Raw genomic sequence first — 23,335 nt, 5'->3', positions numbered from 1 at the left:
TGAGAAAATGACATAACCTGGGATTTTATTCAGTCCCTTTTTTTCCTTCATGTCATTCTTTCACAATAACTGCACATAATTCGTCTTCCTTAAAGGGACTGGGGAGGAGTGTTGGAACCCAAAATGCAAAAGTGCTATTTCATGAAGTGAAACAGGCAAAAACAAGGACCAATGCCTATGAAAGGACTAAGCAATGAAAGAGAATCGATGAAAAATACGGCATTATGAAGATATCTATGATTTTTTGAAGAGCGTTACATGTAACGCTTGTCAAAATCACGGGGGGTCGGCTTAGAGGCTCTCCGTTCAAGTGTTGTTTTTGCCTCCCTCTTTTGTCCGATTTTGGCACAGCGTTAATGTATTGCCTTCTCCTCGGCGAAAAGCAAGCCCAAGATATCGCCGCGATTGCGAGGCGAAACCCGGGTGCCTGTTCACTGGCTAGCGAGCGTTATCGGTGCACGCTCCCGGGATCCGCCCGGCAGCTAGCTGGCACGGGTCCGCTTGAACTCTGCTGGCTGCGTATAGCCTACTTACCGTACCACTCCATCCACACTAACAATGGAGCCGCAGGAGGAGAGCGAGAGATCTGTCTCCAAGAAGAGGAAGACCATGAAAACCAGTGACAGAGTATGGAGATGGTGACAGAAAAATAAAATGTAGAGTCCCAATTCCCCTCAAGACACTAGAAGATAAGGGGCTGAACGACAGAGATGTCATTTCACTTCGGCTGGATCGGTAATAAATTTGTGAAACTCGGAAGACCTCATGAGTCATAGTCATACTAGTTCAGTGTGAATAGGACCTATACTGTTACAGTGTTAGTGTTAGTGTAACATTAATTGATAGAGATGTCACTTAGGGCGGACGTCCACTTGGGCGCGGACAAGCCCCGGAAGGGTTGCGGAAGCAAATTTTGTTATTTCGGCATCCTGTCCGCGACAGACGCGGAATAACTTTGTGAATCGGCTTGTCCTGGGACATTCCGCGGACTGTCCGCGGACTGTCCGCGGACTGTCCGCGGACTGACTGCGGACATTCCTAGGAATCACTCCGGAAGAGCGCGAAATACCTCGGAATATGCTAATCGTAGCCGGGTAGCGCGGAAACATCTAGGATTACACCAGGAATGAACGCGGACAATCAGGATGCCTTCCGGACAACACAAGTTAGGCATGCGGACAAACTGCGGACAATACCAGGAATAAATTTGGCGCTGACTTTGACTTTTCCTCATTTGACTGCTAGCCGTCATTGATGATATTATATTAATATGATTGGTCAATATTATTTGATAAATGTGACCACCAAAAGTCCAAGAATAGGATTGTCTGCATGTCGGCTGACGACTCATTTTTTTTTTTTTATTTGTCTCATCTGGGAGAACAATTTTTCCTCTGCCTACAGTCACATGGATGATATTCGCAAACCGTTTGAACCATACATATATATATATATATATATATATATATATATATATATGTATATATATATATATATATACATAATCATGTTGATAAGGTAGTCCACGTGTGGGCAAGATAAAAAGATAAGTAACAAAACTGCAACAAAGTTCAGGCTTTATTTCTTCACAAGAAATAAACCGTTGGTGTTAATACAGCATGAACTTATATATATATATATATATATATATATATATATATATATATATATATATATATATATATATATATATATAATATTATATTCTTTATTCCCTTTTTTTAACCTGTGCTTTATCCATCGTGAAGTATGTACATGTTTTGTCTGATACTTCTGTAGAGCATGCCAAAATGATCCTACTCATTAAATTTGTTTTTCTTTCTCTGATTTTTACCCTTGTGCATCTCTAACCCTCTCTTATTTTGATCACTTTTGAACATTTTCAAGTCCGAGAATTTTTTTTTTCATGCTTAGAGCTTACTAGCCTATTGTCAATGAAGTGTAAAAATGGGGAAATATTTTTAACCTACTTTGATTTACTTTTTTTTGGGGGGGGGGGGGTTCAGCTGGGCTGTCAAATTGGACAATCGAGTTTATTTGCAACTAAAACAAAAAGAGAAGAAAAATTATTAGGTAATAACAACTACGAAAATCATTCAGGTAAAGAATATTTCTGAAATGATTTGTGATGCTTAATGTGTACTTAAATTTATACACTCAGCAAAAAACAAAACAAAAGAAAGACAGAAATTTAACACTTTTTCGAGTTCATGATTTATTGCTTTTTCTCTCATTTCGCTTGAATTTTGAAGTGACAGAAAATTCTTCATTGTCCTCCATCATCTTTAGCTTTCATTGTTATTCTGGGCTTCAAAGATATTACATTGTTATGAGACCACAGGTATATCTTTGCAATTGAATTCATGCTTCTTAGTGTGATGAATTTGTCTTTTGTTCTAATATGTTGTATCATCAGAAAGCATTTACGTATGAATAACAACTTGTTCATGTTTATATAATACATTAACATTTAGCCAAAAATTCTATGCTTTTTTTTTTCTGAGTGTACTTCCACCTACTTTTGTGATTTTTCAGCTGGGCTGTCACATGAGACAACCTAGTTTGTTTGCAAATAAAATACGAAAACAACATAAAGGAAAATGTACTATAGTAAGTAATAGGAACCAGGAAAGTCACTCAGATGAAAAATAATTTCTGAAAAGATCAAATCAAAACAAACTTACGAGGAAGTTAGGGGGCTGATTTCACTTCTTTATGATTGCTTTTGGCACAGTCTCTACTACCTTATTCTTTGCCTTCTAAATTCCTTAGATTTACCTGTTCTTCATCACTAGACGAAAGGTGTGCCTGTAATGGGGATATTTGCATGGGGGCCTCGCCTCCCTTCTTGCTCATTTTGCGTTTCATTGGCATGACGCTCGCGGAAAGTGTCGACATTTTCGTGTCTGGATCACAAAATTTCCGCATCAGTTCCGGACACTTGCATATTTAGATCCGCATCGGCTCCGCGCTGTCCTAAAACATTCCTGGTGTCTTCCGCTTTCATTCGGGAAGCTTCCCCACACCGCGGGATTCTTTCCGGAGCGTGTGCGGAAGGAGCGGAAGGGTTCCGGACAAGCGGGACATCCTCAGGACATCGTCAGGACAAGTCGCCGAATGTGTCAGGAAGTTCATTTCCGCGTCCAAATTTTGGTCTCGATCAAAATTTGGACGCGGAAATTTTTCTCTCTCCCGGAGGTGCGGAAACGCCCGGACATGTTTAGGACAGTGAGCGGACACGTTCAGGAACGTGCGGACAGGTTCCCGAAGGAGTGCGGAATACCAAATTTGCATTCCGGGGCTTGTCCGCGTCTTGTCCGCGCCCTAGTGGACGCCTGGTCTTAGAGGATCTACACACACTATAGGCCTACTATTTAGTAATACTGATAGTAGGCCTAGATAGTAATTTTGTTGGGTGTCCTATGCCACACCCTAACATTTTTCTATTAAACTAAAAGATATAGGCCTATCAGAGTTTGCCTGAGATTTTACTCACATATGTGGAGAAAGGCTACATGCAGATTCACAAAAAGGTGTATTCAGAATGCGATTGAGGTACAGTAGGTATCCTAGACCTATGCATTTTGAGACCCATAATTTAATGACATGAAAGTAGAATAGGGCAACATAATCCAGAATACGGTAAAATAGGAATTCGCGTATCTACATGCAAAACACTTTATTAGCGTGCCATTTCTTAATGTGAACAGCGATTTATGTGTAATTAATAGAGAAGCACATTTCAAAAAGGAGAAATGTTGAGCCAAATTTGGGATGTCATTCATAGGCAAAAAAATTTCCAGTTATGGTAACTATACACAGCCCAGTCGCTGTACGTAGGTACGTAGCGACAGGATTCGCACAGTGTACTTACAGCGTCTGGTCGGGCTACAGCTATAATGGCAGAGAAAAAGGGCCTCGGACTAGGAGTGGTAGATGCTGTAAGTACGCTGTGCGAATCCTGTCGCTATGTACCTACGTACAGCAACTGGGCTGTGTATAGTTACCATAACTGGAAATTTTTTTGCCTATGAATGACATCCCAAATTTGGGTCAACATTTCTCCTTTTTGAAATGTGCTTCTCTATTACACATAAATCGCTGTTCACAGTAAGAAATGGCACGCTATTTGTGTTTTGCATGTAAATACGCGAATTCCTATTTTACCGTATTCTGGATTATGTTGCCCTATTCTACCTTCATGTCAAATTATGGGTCTCAAAATGTCGAAATAAGAAAGTTACGACACTCATCAGAACTGACGTTTGTTACAAATTGGCGATAGGCGAGAAATCCAATTTTACGAAACGACACTGAATGAATGAAAGTGTCAGCGAATCTGGTAACTCTCGGTTTTTACAAAATACTTTGTGGAGACTCAACTGTGTATATGTTGTCATCGCAGCTATGATCGGACCAAAAACGTGAATTCACATGTTTGGTAAGGTACCTTGTTATTGTCTCCGGTACACATGGCATTGCAAAAATGTTGATTGAAGTGTATCTATTGTGCGTACATACATAAGTGGCTAATGGCGTATATGCATTGTAGCGCAGTTCACTCAGTCTCTATAGTGTAGTGGTTAATGGTGTATGCTTTGTAGCACAGTAGGTGCTAGTTGTTGAGAAAGGTCTGTCAGATATTATTGTGGGTATCTTTTGTAGGGCAACAGCCAGCATCGCATTCAAGGACCATCCAACTCTTTGCTATTCCTTGCTGGTAACTGCAGATTATTCTCATTCATGTTATTATCAGAGTGCTTGGGAGTTATCACTGACACTACTGGACAAATTTTGAACGGCAATTCTACCAGTTGCTAATCTTTCATTTCTTGGAAAGATTATAGAGAGAGCTGCAGTTCGGCAGATTCAGCATTATCTTTCTGATAGCAATTTACACTCACCCCTGCAGTCTGCGTACAGACCATTCCACAGTTGTGAAACAGCATTACTCAAAGTGTCAAATGATATTAATCTTTCTCTAGACCATGGCAATGAAACCATACTTGTTCTGCTTGATTTTTCATCGGCATTCGACACCATCAGGCATGATGTTTTACTGCACAGGCTGCAACACAAGTATGGTATCACATCTCTTGCTTATAAATGGTTTGAATCATACTTGAAGCAGAGAAGGCAGACAGTTGTAATAGAGAAGTTAGAATCCTCTGCTCATGTATTAGATATCGGTGTCCCCCAGGGCTCTGTGGTTGGCCCAGTGTTGTTTACCATGTATTCTTCTCCTTTACACGATATTATCATGTCCAACCGAATGTCAGGGATGTGTTATGCTGATGACACTCAGATATACATTTCATTTCAACCTTGTAACATGCAGGATGCAATCTCTCGAGTAGAATGTTGTATCAGAGAGATTAAACTATGGTCAATCCAAAATGGTCTTAAACTGAATGATGAAAAAACTGAGATCTTACACCTTACATCTCGATTTCGCAGAAGAATGGAACTTCCTGCTATAAAGATTGACAGTACTTCCATTGTACCTGGTAAAACAGCCAAAAACCTTGGTGTGATATTCGATCAGAATATGGTCATGGACAAATTTGTTTCAGAGAAATGTAAATCAGCATCCTTCGCTTTATATAAGCTTGGAAAAGTTCGTCAGTTTTTGGATGTTAAGACCACTAAGAAGCTTGTTCAGGCTTTTGTTATATGTCATTTAGACTATTGTAACAGTTTGTTGTATAATATCTCTGACTCACAGTTACATAAACTCCAGGCAATTCATAATGCAGCTGCAAGATTGATCACCCGCACAAAGAAGAATTCTCACATAACCCCCATTTTGAAACAGCTCCATTGGCTTCCTGTTCAGTCACGTATAGTTTTCAAGATACTGTTACTGACTTATCAGTGCCGCCATTCAATGGCACCAGAATATCTCAGTAAGTTCTTGGTCAGGTACGCTCCCTCTCGTAATTTAAGATCAACTCAGAAAAATTTTCTCCAATGTCCTATTATCACAACAAAGTTTTATGGTGAGCGATCTTTTGCCCATGCTGCTCCCACACTGTGGAACGCTGTTCCGTGTTATATAAAAGAAGCTCCCACAGTGTTAAAGTTTAAAATTGCTCTCAAGACATTTCTGTTCAAAAAGTATTATGAATGAGTTTGGTTCTGCATTTATGGTACACATATTGTACACTGCATTTCTTCTTTCTACTTCATCCCTCTCCTTAAAGCGCATAGAGACACCACGGTAGTGATATGCGCTATATAAGCACTGTGTTATATATCCTGACTAGGCAGCTCAGTGAAGCCAGTGACAGCCCCTCTGGTCACCGGTGAGACCAGCCCTCCCAGCTACCCAGCTTGATGAAGCCAGTGAAATTCCCTCTCGTCAGTTTTGACCAGCTACCCAGCTCGGTGAAGCCAGTGACATCCCCTCTCATCAATTGAGACCAGCCCTCCTAGCTAACCAGCTTGATGAAGCCAGTGACATTCCCTCTCGTCAGTTTCGACCAGCTAGCCTATACCCGGCTTGGTGAAGCCAGTGATGTCCCCTCTCATCAGTCGAGACCAGCCCTCCCAGCTTGATGAAGCCAGTGACATCCCCTCTTGCCCATTGAGACCAGCCCTTCCATCGGTACAAAAGGTTTGTACAAACTAACTTTAATTACCTGGTACTATTTTCATACACCTAGATCCAACAACTGTTTTGAACCTGCAAATGAAAGTTAATGTTGATATTTAGTACACAAAACATCAATAAATTGTTAGATAACTCTGTGTTCTCAAACGATGCTGTTCTTATTCTTGCTGTAATTTAACTTATAACATTTTTTTTTTTAAACCCAAAGCTGTGGTAGTGGTTAATAAGATTATGGTTGTCTTGATCATTACTTTTAGGGTTACAAGTTACATAGTTTGTACATTGCAGCCACATATAGGCCTACTATATGATTGTATGTGGAATTATACAGACCCCCAAATCCCTTGCATGTGGCTGGATTGAAAGACATCATAGGCCCGATGTGAGGTTGTATACACAACATATAAATAAATAGGGCCTACTTTGTAGATGGGTAATTCCATGAAGTTGGGGCAGTGTCCATGTATGTAGCATCGTGATATTGAAAAAATACATGTCAGCATAACTCAATATCAATTATGCTATACATTTATTGTTTGTAGGCTTTACATTTGCATTGAGGCCACACATTTTCCTGGAAATTTTGTGCCATTCAGACTCAATTTTAATGAAGTTATTAAACAATGTGTAACACTGTGTCCTGTAGCATCGTGACGTGTCCACGTAGCATCGTGATATTTTAAAATTTGGTCCTAAGAGACAAATTATGGCAATGAGCTTGACCAAAATTTGATGCAATATGCATATTTACAAGGTATGAATAAGATAGCTAAATATCTCAAATTTCCTGTACAGAGTTTCAATTTTAAAAGAAAATTACAAAATGTATCACGATGCTATGCGGTGTCCTTTTTTGTGTAAAACTGTGGAAAGGAGAGTTAAGATATTTAGCTATCTGACTAATCTAGTAATTATGCATATTATATCAAATTTTGGTCAAGCTAATTGCCTTAATTTGTCTTTTAGGACCAAATGTTTACTATCACGATGCTACATGGACACGTCACGATGCTACAGGACACCATTACATATCGTTTTAATAATTTCATCAAAATTGAGTCAGAATGGCACAAAATTTCCAGGAAAATGTATGGTCTCAATACAACTGCAAAGCCTATAAACAATACATGTATAGCATAATTAGTATTGAGTTATGCTAAAATGTCACACTTCGTGCCCCAACTTCACAGAATTACCCAGATGCACAATGAGAGGCTGAGGTCATCCCGACGTCATGTGCAGTGTCAACTCATCAAAAATTTGGCTAGGGTCTCTGTAGGTCTTATTTTCCTTTTTACTATTTAAGTTCTACAGTAGACAGTCTATTTCTAACATTTTCTCTGTTGCATGTATGTGAGCACTACAAGATAAAGCTACCTGGTAGACTCTACACTGAAATACATGGGATAGCAAGTTCTGTGACTAAATTTACAGATTGGTGAAGAACTAACGGGACTATCCTAATTGTAAGTCAGTGTTAATGCCTTTCATTGTGTCTGATATACAGATGAACTCCAGTCCAGATGCCCCTGTGAAATGGAAAAAGGACAAGTTCATGAATGCCGTTGCCTTCTCCAATTAGTTGTGGAGGAAAATGCTACTCTGAGGAAAGGACTTGGGTCAAATTGAAGTGGATCAAAACCTGGTGAGAGTGCTGACAGATATTGATTTTATCAGAGCCTGGGCAGATGTAAGGAGATAACAGGTTACTGTAAAAGTGGATATTTTAGCGCGACTAATTTTTTGCGGTCGGTGGGGTAAGAAGAGTTTCGCATGTTTATAGTTCCGCGGAATCAAGACATCAACTACTTGAACAAATGCGGAGCAAAAATATTCGCATGCTTTTATTTTTGCGCTAGTTTCGGCTTACGCGAAATGCGTGAAAATTTCAACCAACACCGCAAGAAATTTCCACTTTTACAGTAGATGATGAAGACGTCCCTTTGGCATGCATATTAGGGAATTTTTATGTAAATATCATAAATAAAGTGAGCTATTTTCATTGGACTTTCAGCATATAACATAATTGCTTTCATCAATACTAAACTTGTCATTGCTTGAATGATAGTCTTTAAAGAGAATATTTACTATGTGTATTACTGAATAGTTAATTGAGTCTATATGAGTAGTAAAATAATTTTTCATTGTAAATGTGTAGTAGTTACTTTATTACCAACATTCAGTCATTAGATGAGAGATCAATAGAATGTGCTTGTTGGCCTCTATTGCAGTGGAACAGCTAGCATCACATCCAAGTGCCATCACAGATATCCAGGTTGTTGAAGCCAGTGACACCCCCTCTCGCCAAATAAGACTGCCTCTTCTAGGCTACGCAGCTCGGTGAGACCTGTGACATCCATCTCGCCAGTGGAAACCAGCCCTCTCTGCCACCAAGCTCAGTGAATCCAGTGACATCCCCTCTCATCAATCAGAACCAGCCCTCCCAACTACTTAGCTCCATGAAGCCAGTGACATCCCCTCTCATGTTCTTCTTTGTGGCTGGCAAATGTTTGAAAACTGAACTTGGATGACTTCAATATCATAATTATGTTGAGTGCATCCAAGTGATGGCAATGATAATAGCTCTGACACCAGTTCTTCCTGTAGGCCTACTGTCAATTTATGCCTTCATTGTGTATTATAGCAAAAGACATGTTAGTAATGAAAAAGCTGCACCTTTGTACCAGGATTGTTGGGGATTCTGATAAATGCACATTGAACATGAATAACATCAATTCCAATCATAGACTACATTCATGTGATGGCAGTGATAACTGATATGACACTACATTTATATCTCTGAACTCTCTATTTCTGTCTTTCCTGTGAGGTAACAACAAACATGTTAGTACTCAAATGTGTGAATCAGAATGAAACAGTGAATTGATTGCCTGGAAAATTTGTTCTTGCCCCATGTAGCTAGTAGGGAAAATAAATCCTGTAAACTCCTAAACTGCATGTGCGTTAAACTGTTACTGGAAACTGAAAGGGCTGCAATATCCAGGCACAAAGTGTTTTGTCCTTTTTTTTTTCATTTGGTCTTTTTTCCCCCTGTGTTTCCCAGGTGTTTCAGTGGTGAAAAACTACAATTACTCCGTTACGATAAAATATTGCATCAGTGTTTTAAAGTGAACTTAAGCAGGGCTGTCATGCACAACAGTGTACATCACTGAAGGGCCTTTCACACATTTCATTATTGCTCTAATTGTTATTATTATTATTATTATTACTACTACTATTGTTGTTGTTGCTAATTTTTTATTACTATCATCATCTTCATAATGATTATTATCCTCATTATTTTTGTGATCACTGATATCATGCCATGTGTTACATTCAAGTGGCACAGCAGGTCCTACACAGTAGCATTGTCCATCAGCATTTTGGAAGACACTTTTTCAGCACAAAATTTTGTGATAACTCTATCAAATCACATTATTATGAGGACAATATTTTTGTGGTTAATGGAGTTTGTGCCCTTGTAATATTCATTGCATCTATATTTTGTGGCCAAAAAAAAAAGTATGAATTTTGATAAACAAATGTGTTGGAAGTGCTTCAAACAAGATGTTCAGTTTTCATTCACATAGATATAAAAATACATTGTAATATACATTTTGGTAGGTCCCTACATGATGTTCTACTGATATAATTGTATATGCTCAAACCCTAAACCGATTGTGTTTTGACAATGCAATATGTAGAAGGTCTCCACACTGAAATAGTATAGTGTTCTTTGTACTTGAAGTCATTAACCCTGTGACATTGATTCTTGGACTTTCACTTCAATATTTTTTCCCTGCAAATGTGCAAGTTATTTGAAAGTGGTTGCATATGTAAGGTTCTTTTAATTTACATGTTATAGTATTATTATCATAATTGTTCCAATATGATAGGAGTATAATGTGTAGATGCCAAAATTGACTAATGACAGAATGCTGAGCAGTTTCTTTTTTCTTTTTTTTTCTGCAAATGATTACCTTACCTGTGTCAATTGGCAATCTTTGCTTTACAACTATTTCTATTATGACATTTTATATTTAAAAGATATAGGCCTACATGCAAGTAGCCAGCACAGATTTGTTATCTCTACATTGTATATCACATCACATTACTGTGAGAGCAGTTTCTAAATACATGTAGCACATTTGCAATTAGAACCTGTGCTCATGATGCAACACCAAATGCAAATATACATGCAAAGATAAAAGAAAATGTAAGGTCAGTGTACCCTGGTACACACAACTTCTAATGTAGGTCCCATGTACACATGCAATTTATATGTGCACATGAAATTTGTATTTATGCATGATAGTATAACGTAAGTGTAAGGATTTATTTTGAACCATTTATTATAAGTGTATCCCCCCTTCTGTTATTACAGGTACCACCCCTCTACACATAAATACGTCAACCCACACATACAGTAGTACCGGTATTCACATCCACATGCATCCACACACCCCACCTACAATTTTATCACAGACACACCACATATCCAATGACATTTTCCACTCTTTCACTTCTCACCCATTGTTCCCTGTAATACTGAAATCATGCCTAAATCACCCAAGCCTACACATCATTTACATATAATTATGAATATTTAGTTTTAACCTTTGTTTCTTTATTTGCATGTTTTGTTATGTTGATTTTGTGTATGCATATTTATGTAACAACCCACATTTACATGTAAACTCATGCCAAATTATGTGAAGAATAAACTGGCTACAAGTTAGTTAGCCAGGGGACTCCTTCCAAGTAACACATGTGTGTTGCCCTAGTTTGCTTTTAGTGTGATGAGTGCTAGAGAGCTAAGTGAACCTTAGCCCTACATAAGTAATGTGTTAGATTTAAATTCACTGAAATATCAGAACAAGATATTACCTGTGTATACAGGCCTAATTGTTAAGCATCAATTTACCAATGAGAAAAAAAATGTGTTTGGATGATAGAAACCTAATCAGGGTTCTAGATAAAAACTGAGTGAATGTTGTTGACCTATGTGGAAATAATTGACTTGAACAGATTATTTCTTGTGTCTTGATTTTCTCCTTGTATAGGTGAAAAAGACATTGCGTCATGCATGGTTGCATTGTACAATGTGTATGATAAATAAGAAAATGTATAAGATAGCCTCAGAAATTGTTGGATTGGTTATTAGACTATTACAGGTGTCACATTATTCAGTCTAGAAGACTGAAAATGATCCGATTCCCAACATTTTTGTGTGTATCTGTGAAATAATTCCAATTAACCCTATTTATACAGAAAATAGGTAGGCCTAAGCCATACCAATGACCAACTTTCTAACCTAGTATGTGCATGTGTCAATTGTGAAGAAAATCATCCACAATAAATGTTACAACTATTAAAGTCACATGAAATTACGAATACATGACAAGTTGTACCGGTAATAAAAATGAACTATTGGTTAGTTCCAATGCAAGTTTAGATATAACATTGTACCGGATACTTCGAATTCTCTGGCCTACTCGGTACTTGTGTTTCAAATCTTTGAAGAAAAAAAAAAATGGGTTTGCCATGAAGATTGCATTGAATTGCATGTACATGTAATAACACAACCCGTTTGTGTTTCATGTAATAATTACATGAATTGTAAATTATTGTAAATTGAGATTTCGTTGATTTTTTTTTCTACGTAGCCCGACCAGACGCCGTGCGAAGCACGGCAGTTACTGCGTACATGGTACCTAGCGCTGGGCCGGCTGTGTCCGTCCTTACCCGGAAAAGTTTCTACGTACGTACACGCACAGCCCAGTCGCTAGACATATAGCCCGCCCGGCGTCTGTTCGGTCTACGTATTACTGTACCGCATTCACCTATCCCGCTTTCGGTACTTCTCAACGAAGAATCTTGTAATAAATGGAGCTTGATGGCTTTTAGGATACGTAGCCTACCGAGTCTTCCGACGATAGAACTAGCTCTCATAATATCTTGGAAGAAGGACATGTGAATCAGAAAAGGAGGAGTCCTTTGATTTTAGGTTAGCGCTCTCATCAAATGAAAACACGCAAGATCGTACAGCAGCTCGAGCTCAGAAGCACTAGCACTGGACATTGTGTATGATGCGAGTTATGGCAAGTGAAGTGCGGCCAGCGCTCGCCGCGCCCATAGGCACAGCCAGCCGTAGAGCTAGCCACAATCCGCAGCTCACTCGGCATGTTGGCTTGATTTCGCTGTAAGTTGGCTTGATGTTCGCAGTCAACAAGCAGTATTCCGCAATTCAAATACGTATCGCCATCGTATCGAAGGGTCTTTTCCCAGAAAAGTATGTTTTGTTTTTCGCTTTTTAAAACATTTGAGAAGATTCCGATTTCCAAGATATTTTCACACATGTTAAGTTACATATCTACCTTTCATTTTATACCCAAAACACCTTCTCTTTCGCATGTTTTGCACAACCGAACACTCATCCCCAGTCCCTTTAAATTAGTTTCATGCACAAAACACTGTAGAATGGGACTGCAGTGGCAGAGCAGATGAGGCTCTTAAACAGGAAATCTAGAATTCAAATACCCGGTAAGATGAGTGCTTTCATCCTTAGACAAGATGCTCTATGACTACTCTGACCTTCTTTTAACCCAATTGTGAAAATGGGTACCTGACCAAGCAAGGATAAACAATAATGGCAGAGCATTTATAATGGAAGAGCAGTGAAGGGGCTACCCTCAGTAAATAAAATCACATCATCTTTATCAATGCTTATGGTAAAAATTTGGTTGGCAGAATGCCCTGCAGCCATATCATTTGTTGGATAAGAAAAGGATATTAGTTCAGCACAGAGCCAATCAAATACTTAAGATTCTCGACCAACAACTATTCTATTGGACGTGACAGACTCTCTTGAGAGGAGGAATACCTTGATCAATGTCAAATCCATTCTTTCTGCTTGCATTTGATGGGAAGTTCTGGCTGAGCAAACAATGATCTATCAGGGCTGGTCCATAAACTGGAGCATTGAGATATAGAGACAAATGACTGGAATGTGATCAGAGTATAACCATACATAGTTATAGCAGAGTCAAATACCACAAATCTGCCATTAATACTTAGAAATAATCTACATCAAAAATTCAGAATATCTTTTCTTTTTTCTTTTTTTTTTTTGGACACATATAAGCCCTGAAGTGGTAAACTATCCTCTGGGAGAGATGATTAGTATAGAGGTGTAACAGTTTAAAATCCTCATTTGTGTAACTTCATGCAAAGTCAGCATTATTTCATGCAAATCAGAAACACATAGTTAACATCATGACACCAAGTCTGAACATTTGCACAACTGCAAGCAGACATTGACATTGAATAACATATTTTGCAACACAACTGCACTTTAACATTGATATGCATTTTATTCTACAATCATAGAACTTCGTTCCATTCTTGTAGATTGCTGTCTTATCTATATAATCGCTCTTCATTCCTAAGATACTTTGTTGAAAATGTGAAACATATCAATCAAGCATCGAACCATGTAAACATCAAGTAATCTATCAATTTAGTGGGTAAGATTATTATTAGAGGTAAACAATCAATTCATCAATAGGAATCTAAGAGAAATTTTACTCACAGGATTGCCTAAAGGCATATCAGATAAAGGACAACTTACTGAAATGAGGATTGAGAAGCTTTCGAATGTTGTCCTCTGGTTTACCACCAGCTAATATTTCTTGAACTCTGAGTTAACATAGAAAGAGAAGAAGAAAAATCAATCCATGGATTTACAGCACTTCACAATGAGCAGTCTAATAATAGGACTTGATGTCTTATTTCTAGGGTCAAAACTTTAAATTTTAGCTTTGTGATAACTCCAGGAACCTTTGAAGGAATTTCTTTAGACACACCAGAACAATGACAGAAAGAAACTAGATACATTTTATCCAAGTTTGCTATATCAAAAGTTTGCTAATCAAAAGGAAAAAAGCGAAGAACTTCACAGAACTTCAATGGCTAGGTGGAAAATTTAGAGTGAATGAACAGGAACATAACATGGCATGTAGAAGTGTATTTTTCAATGAAGACAATAGTACTCATTCCAAAACATCAATGGGCCTTCTCAAGCAAATTCAGGATTACTGTCACATTACAGGACAGCTCCAGATGGTAAAAACAAAATTTAGTGGGGAACATTCATAATGAGAGTGTAACTTTCATTCACGAAATGAGACACTTTAATAATATCTGGAATCTGGAATTAGAAGTATCATTCAAAGAAAGTAAGTGGAATACAAAATTAAATATTTATTTGTCATTGCTATACCAGTACGAAGCTTGAGGTAATACTTGATAAAAAGTTAACCTCATTTCAAAGTCCTTTTCATACAAATTTCATAGACATGTGGATGGCTTGATGGAGAGGGTGACTACAATTGCTCTGCGATTTTTTGTTTTGAAATCTGATTGAGATCAGCTAACCTTTCTATTGGTGGAATGGCTGGTGGCTGACGAGCTGCATCAGTGGGGTATCGCTCCCGGACAGCAAATCGAACATCCTCACTGTCCTTTCGGGTCCTCAACAGTGTCAAAATAGTGTACTCATGATCAGTCAGGGCAATGTTACCCTGTCAAAAGTGATAAGAGTCAAACGTGATTTAATCAATCAAATCGACTGCGTGGAAAATACTGTAATCGACACACAAACACACACACACACACACACACACAAAACAACAACAACAACAACAACAACAACAACAACAACAAAACCAAACTTGCTTCTGATCTGGAAAACCTGAAGGATGACAGTCATAACTACAAGCTGTACTACCTTAATTCAAACTCTGCCTTAAATCAGCGTACTTAAAATGGCGAGTACCCTTTTCACTCGTTGCACCTCATATGGATTACCAGTTATCAAAATTATATACATTGCATATTTGAGCAGTTTGTTTGGTGATGATGTGCATACACTTGTGCTGGGGAATTGTCAGTCTCTTAGAAGTGTAATTTTAGCTCTAACTCTTTGTGTGCCACTTTCACACTTCTGACTACGTCAAAGGCTTGCTAACTTTGCATATTTTGTTAAAATTTTGTTGAAATGCTCATATTCCGCAGTATGTTGAAAGCATCATAACCAAAGCTTTGTCATAAAAGGTACATCACAGCAAAGCTTTCAATTTTTTCACAACTTTACTGTTCTGCATTTCTATCATGAATGTTTCTATATAAATGAATGAAAATGAATGAGAATGAATGAATGAATGAATGAATGAATGAATGAATGAATGAATGAATGAATGAATGAATGAATGAACGAATGAATGAATAAATGAATGAATGAATAAAGCTATATAGCTTTAAAAAACAGAATGTTTTCCGAAAGTGCTTATGCATTGAAAGACTCAGAATAATGTAGCACACCAGTACAGTGGGTTTACACTGTGGCAGACAAAGAGTTAAAAGAGCAACAAATTGACACTTTTATGCAATGCAATGATGTAAGAATACAAGAAGATTTCACTACAAGAAAGTGATTCAAAATGAATGAACGAAGATATCATATCCCATTAAAAATATCTCTGTTTGTCAAGCTATGACAAGCACATTGAATGACTGATTATCAACCACTCATGAAAAAAAGCATGAAGAGTTGTCAACTTCACATTCTCGAGTTGCAAACACTGTGTATATCGTATATTTAGCCGGTCTAATTTTTGCGAATCGGGTCTTGCTGACAATTTTGGGATCGAGGAGTACAGCAATGAACAGAGATATTGATATCATTAACTCATTTTCAGGAAGAAGTGCATGCATCACAGGAGGCACACCAAGGCTTAGGCCTACTAAACTGTATTATTGTGTATTATATGTTGGATCAAAAATTTGTCTTCCATTGATTGGTTAAAAGAGCTTCACGTGATTAGGCCAAGTAAAAAAAGAAACCAGTTTCTCGTCCTCGCGCGCATCGATTTTGGCCGCCGCATCGATTTTTTTACTATTTACTATTTTCAAAATGGCGCTGAAAATACCAAGAAATTCATAATTCTCCTCCCAGCCCGCTCCCCGCCCGCATGGATTTTCAGTTGCCGCATCAGCTTTTTTGATATTTACTATTTTTTCGGCCGCCGAAAAAACAAAATCGAAAATTCACCTACCAATCGTGATGTCTCATTTCTAATTACGCCTTGCGTCCTCTACTTAGCTGGATGGAGTACAGCTGTAGCTTATGTAGTGCGTATGTAACTACGCATGCACATGCATTTCACACTGCGAGCTCGGCAAGAAGGAATGACCCACAAAGCAGTCGAACTGTAGTTGGATGGGCACGCGGGCCCTGGGCTGTGTGTGATGTACAGCGCACTCGGTACGTCGTGAACGCGATAGCGGCAACATTTTTTGCGAACAATCGCTGATATTCCACGCATATTTCGCGCATTGTTTCCCCGTTTCTCATATTTTAAGCGGATGAATTGTACTGTGCAAATGCTTGTGAGGATTGTATTGAGTTTGTATGTATAAATTTTCATGTCATTGTGACTATGTGCATGTGTGTGCAGTGTCGGAAGGTACGGTGCCAGTGCAGTGGCCGTGCCGGCCGCGTATGCGTGTCTGTAGCTGTCGGGATCCCCATCCCCCTGGTCTGTCAGCTGTCTGCACGCACGCATGAACACATTCGAATGTGTAGAGGCCCTAACACTTTGCTCTGTAACGTTGCATCTGACGGCGATGTATTGTTCTATTTTGAAGAGAAAATGAATGCGCTTTCCCAGCAAATGTAGAATTATTAAATGGGTGTATCTACAAAATAAATAACTTTTCCATGGATTCTGGTTTGTCTCGTATTTCTGCGGGATACTTTTCTTTACGATGTAAATTCACGGACACGGCCGTGAGTCATACATCACCTGTAGTGTGATACAATCATTCATCATCCAAATGATGAGTGATTATCAAATGTCTTTTTAGAACATGAAGAAACATCTTTAAATGTTTAATGCTATAATGCCATATCAGTCATTTTGACATCCATCTGCAAATGTACCAGCCAGTTTCCAGTTGAATGTGCTACAAGTGTGCTGTGAAGAGATGCTTGAGATACATACCAGCTGTGTGGACACAAAAAGTCACAAACACCAATGATAAATAAAGCAGTGTTTTGAATATCATGGAATTTATTTCAGTCGTACATTTGTTGATATAATATTTTATACCTGTTTCAATTAATAGCACAATACATCAGAATTGCAAGTACACTGGTATCAGAAATGCCATTACAACACTAAATACCAGTATTAAGATGGTCATTTTCCCTTGACATCTGTAGTGGAAAGAAAAAGCAAATGTATTTCTGCATGCATGAAGTTTCATTTCAAGTATGGTACATATTATATCTATTTGTTTGAAAATGCGCTGAGTGCAGGCAAGACATACACTTGGGACCTGGTCTCTCATAACACAGCTACCAGAGTGATATTTCATTTCATGAATTGGATATAGAAAATAGTAAAGCCCTCTCTCGTTACCTTTCTCAGAATTACCGGACGAGAAACACATATTACTTTCATTTTGACAATCCTCGAAAAAAAATAGTAAGATATCAAATAGTAAGGACCTCCCTCATCGCCTTGCTCAAAAAACCCGGACGAGAAACTACTTTCTTTTTTTACTTGGCCTTATAGGTATTTTGAACTATTTTAGAGTGTTGGTGTGTTTGACACTCCATGAAGTACTATTAGCAAAATGACATCACTTTTATGACGACATTTTGCAAATAGTATACTATTTGCAAAATGATGTCACAATCACCCTTCTTTACAATCAAGTGTACTCGTCCGCGTCCCGTCCCGAATTCTAGTGTTCAGGTTTGCAGCGGCCATACGAGCGCTTGGATACATGCGACGGCCAACTCTGGCGGTGCCACGGCTACTACGTTTTTCAATTTCCGATCTCTCGCACAGTTGCGTATTGCAGGCGCTGCGCTGCCGCCGCAGTGCAGTTGAGCCTGTATACTGTAATGATTTTCACTTTTTATTCAAATTTTTGATCCAAAATATAAAACAAATATACTTTGCCTAGTTTCGAGTTTCTTGTTAAAACTATGGGCCTCGGTGACTCCAAACTAGTACTATTCACTTCGGGGCTGCGCCCCTCCACCCCTCAGTGAATAGTACTAGTTTGGAGTCACCTCTGCCCACAGTTTTGACAAGAAACTCTCAAGGCCAAGTATATTTGTATACTGTGTACAGTACCAATATTTAACATTGGCCAATTTCCATGGGCAGTTAGTTACAATACAAACAGAATATCACAGTCTGATCCTCTCACAGTTGCTATGTCAACAACTAGCTTCCATACCTCAGTGTGATATCTTGATACTCCAGATTTGAATTCTTATAACCATATGTGTGTGTGTGTGTGGGGGGGGGGGGGCAAAAAAACACAACCAAAAAGAAACAAACTCCTTACTCTGTCGTAGAGCTCCACAATGACATGATATGCTGCTTCGTCTGAACCAAACTGGAGGTCAATGATGCGGTCAACGCCAAGCTGTTTGATTTCAACCAGGCGACGTCCTTTAAGATGCTTCCTCAGCTTCATGGCAAAGTTGGAGGGCATGTTGCTCTTGGGCCAGTCAAAGGAGGTGGTGTGGATGTGTGTGCCCGATTCAAAGAGCAAGACAACCTTCTGATCAGTCCTGATGAAACATAAAATGAAATTTCTCACACCATTTACTTGGCTTCCATCAAATATTGCAGGCATTTTCTCAAACGTCTTCTAACATAGTAAACCACCAAAAAAATATGCATTTTTATAATCTTCTGTTCCATAAGGTTCAAATGATCTCAAGATGTAGGGCCCCATCTTATAAAGACTTGTGATTGATTCAAATCAATGGCAACTTTACGATTGAATGCAAATCCATCTTATAAAAAAGTTATGATTGAAATAAAGACAGAGAACTGCAATCAATCAATCACAGGTTGCGATTGATTGCAGCTTTCAAGAGATTTGTGATTGATTGATTTCCATCACAAGTTTTATAAGACAGGGTCCTAGATAATAACCTTTACTTCTACAATATTTTCCACAAATTTCCTGAAACCTGGTGGTATTCAATGTGGGTGACTGCCCTTTCTACTAGTTACTGGTACTCACCCTCCTAGTCTGATCAGGTAGGTCTTGTTGTTGACATCATACACATTGAGCACACGCAGTCCAAGCAATCTGGCATTTCAAGGAATGGCAAAGAAAACACACAAAATGAATTAACTATAAAAGTGAAGATTATACAGTTACATACTTGCCCTGATCAATTGGTCACTTGTTTACAGCCCCAAGTATTGATATAAATTCATCAGAATTGTTTCCGACTCACAACTGCTGTAAATTTATTCATTTTAGACATGGAATATGCATGGTAGCTCTGAGTGCTATGAGCCTCTGTTCTTTCTATTCAGTTTACATTACAATACACACTGCACTGTGACGTATTAAGATCTGACCAGCATCCACACGCTTTCATAGGGACACCCCTCATAACAGCTACAAAACATGAAAAATTTCTACACTATACTTCAGATTTTACTTTCCTCACATGAAATATAGATTTCTTGGGCTTAGATATGGTATTCCAATCCATAGTGAGCCACCATGCAATGTCCATGGGGCAAAATTTGCATTTCTGACTGTAAAAATCTGTCTATATTGCATCATTAACTCAAATTGATTCATAATGAGTGCAATGTATGCGTCACCATTGATCGTCTGCTATGACAGCAATCATTTACGTATACGCGCTGCTTGAATGCAAAGCCGTATGCCCAAAAGCATGACTTTTTTAGTGCAGCTAGCAGCTATTATCATCCAGATCACTTCTGACTTTAGTGAGAGGATAACCATGCAGAGAGAAGAGATCTACATTCAGTGCAGTGCGCACACAAAGCAATAAATTATCATTTTCCGTTTCGATACATTGTATTTGTACTGCGGAACAACATTAAAATTAATTAAAATTAAACAAGATTAAAATTAATTGAAATTAAGACGTAAATTGACAGGATTGAGATTTATGTAGTTGTAGGTCTGAGCTTCCAAGCATATGTAACATAATTTCAATAAAGACGCTAAAGTTAATTCAAAATCCACATAATCGCACCATTAGATGCATTGATGGTCTTGCACTGAGTCCTTAAGTATTATGACGTATTTTTGACGGCGATTCAGTGTTATTTCGTGACTCGACGTGCTGTGAAGTGACATGACTTATGAAATAGAGTCTAAGTGAAAAATAGTTAAATTAATTGTTGCACAGTCACACTCACAGATATAGACTATTATTAATAATGAATTAAACTTTAAATTCATATGTATTGTGCATGCACGGCCCTTTGAATTAAGTTTAGTGTAACCTAAACTAAAGGCGCTGTACTGCAATGCAGAAGTACAATGTCAAGGACTGTCGCCACACTAGTCCGGCAGCATATACCTGCAATGGTCTTCAAAAGTGAAGCTGCGGCTGGGCCGTAAAAAGATGAACACGAAAAGAAGAGACTGTTCATACCCATAGTAACATAAATCAGATGGTGTGGGACTACATCACAGTGTCAGTGGGAACATCTGTATCAGTGCATCGTATGAAGTAAAAACAGTACAGAGCGGGGTATCAAAAAACGTTATTCTTACTTTGTACCAATCTCAGACAGCAGGGCCCGAAGGTCGATGGTAGTAAATCGTGACTTCATCTTAAAAGGCACTCCTCCTCCAGCAAAAATGACGAATTAATCTCTCAACGCATAACGTTCGACAGCGCCGCATGTACGTGTTCGAGTACAGTTTGTGTTACATTAGTTTAGAAAGCCCTCTCTGGACATTACGCAACAAGGGAGAAGGATCACATGCACGCCCGCGAAATGAGTGCCTGGAATGCAGATACGTGTGTTTTTATCAATTTCATTTCACTGTGTTTTGTTTTGTTTTGTTTTGTTTTGTTTTGTTTTTTCAGGCGGTAATCAGTGACGAATTTCTCATGGTGTCACTGAAGTCGTCGTACAAAAAGTTATGACAGTATCAGCTGTAGCAGTAGCTCACAAAATCATTGAATGATAGATAAAATTCATGTGCGGGATCATCGGGAAAAAACTTCATACCGACTTCCTTCTCCTCCGCCCTCCTCCCCACCCCTTCCCCTTCCTTTTTCTTCTTCTGTCATGTATTTTGTAGTCGGAATGGCCTATATCTCACATGGAAAAAGATAGCTGCACCTAGAATTATAATTGTTATCCCTTGCATCAAGAGCGATGCTCTGAGATTCCTGAAGAGGAAACAAAATCTGAATCTGATTTTGGAAGGCATCGCATGTGTTATCATTCAGCTTTGTCTTGGTGGTAGGGTCCATGGTTTCCATGTATATCTTCAGGTAAAATGGGCCATGCATATGCAATATCTTTCATAAAGTGTTTTACAAAAGGTGCATTTCATTGGAAGGAAAGGTTACTTTGAAGGACTTCAGTAAAATCAAAGCAAAGCATACTATGGACATGTTTGTTTACCTGTTATTATTTTTTAGGCAAGTTCACAAAGCACTAAAAATTCCAGACATCTATTTCATCCTCAGTAAAGACAGTAAAAAAAAGTTTACATAATCAATCAAAACCCCAACAAAATTCGCACGATTTACATGACTTATTTCAAACAGAAACACATGAATAAATTAACATTTCAAACAGAAACACATGAATAAATTAAACAACACTGAAAACAAGAGACTACATATGTGGGGTAGTATGCCCACTCCCTTATCAGTGATTGTCTAGATGCAAGCATCAGTCAAGATATTGTACTGTGATCTGTGAAGGCTGTGTATAGGGTTACCTACATGTTTGTTTGTACACACACACATTATATATATATATATATATATATATATATATATATATATATATATATATATATATATATATTTATGATTTGGGGCACAGGGGGAATTTCCATGTGAAAACCAGGTATCCTAAGGGAATCCGTCCTTTGGGCGAAATATTCGATTCCCCTTAGCGTTGTCAATGCTTGTTTATGAGTTATATATTTTTTGTTCCATATGTTCATAATTATTGTGTAATTTGTATTGTTTGTAATCATGAAAATCAATAAAACATACAAATACAAAAAGAGTTTTCCTGTACCCCTACACTCTTGAAACTGTGCAAAATGAAATGTAGAGGGCAGCAGAGAATATTGCACAATGGGAAAGTTCTCCTAATGCACCCTATATTTTGCCACACGGATTTGTTACATAATTCACCTTAGCGCATTTTAATGCACTAAGGGTAATTGTTAATATACAAAAAATCTATTTTGCGATATTAATCATATACAACAAAGGAAATAGTATCCTTTGGTTATACAGTAAAGTTTAGATAGGCATCTAGTTTTCATTTATCAATTATGGGATCAGTTGTTGCATTAAAATGTTTTTGTCTTTTTTTATAAAATTCTCCCTAATTACCAAATTATCTTAAAAAATCTTAACAAATTATGGAATTCCCCATAGGCCCTAAAATAGCGTTATAATGTATACACACACACACACACTGCATGCCTTATTAGTGTTTATTTATAAAAAAACCACTTAAATTGTATATGTTTTATGCAGGGAGGTGGAAGACAGACACCTCCCTGGTATATGTGTATGTGTATGTACAAGACCTGTGTGGAACAGAGATCTATGCTTTTGACTCTGATCCTCATAACAAGCCTCTCAGCATG

At 38.2% G+C, this 23,335-nt stretch overlaps 1 protein-coding gene and 1 long non-coding RNA gene across 2 annotated transcripts in view; one reads left to right on the top strand and one right to left on the bottom strand.

Annotated features, from left to right (window-relative positions):
* LOC139715321 (ribosome quality control complex subunit NEMF-like) overlaps positions 1-21,395 on the bottom strand; it is a 50,009-nt gene extending 28,614 nt beyond the window's left edge. Inside the window, exons 1-6 of the mRNA XM_071626898.1 lie at positions 21,257-21,395; positions 19,730-19,798; positions 19,040-19,268; positions 15,050-15,195; positions 14,244-14,311; positions 13,497-13,586 (exon numbers count right to left, since the gene is read on the bottom strand). Of these exons, the coding sequence (XP_071482999.1) occupies positions 13,497-13,586; positions 14,244-14,311; positions 15,050-15,195; positions 19,040-19,268; positions 19,730-19,798; positions 21,257-21,315 (661 nt within the window). The 5' untranslated portion in view covers positions 21,316-21,395. The remainder of the gene's footprint in view (positions 1-13,496; positions 13,587-14,243; positions 14,312-15,049; positions 15,196-19,039; positions 19,269-19,729; positions 19,799-21,256) is intronic.
* Positions 6,318-9,773, top strand: LOC139715023 (uncharacterized). Its single transcript, XR_011709786.1, has 3 exons — positions 6,318-6,616; positions 8,121-8,258; positions 8,845-9,773. It is a non-coding gene; the product is annotated as an uncharacterized lncRNA (long non-coding RNA).
* Positions 21,396-23,335: the final 1,940 nt, after the last annotated feature.

The sequence above is a fragment of the Diadema antillarum genome, unplaced genomic scaffold, assembly GCF_040938485.1.
Source record: "Diadema antillarum isolate AM-2024a unplaced genomic scaffold, OU_Dant_1.0 scf00000046, whole genome shotgun sequence".
Lineage (NCBI taxonomy): Eukaryota > Metazoa > Echinodermata > Echinoidea > Diadematoida > Diadematidae > Diadema > Diadema antillarum.
The sequence above is the reverse complement of the archived record's forward strand: the minus strand, read 5'-3'. Positions and strand labels throughout refer to the sequence as shown.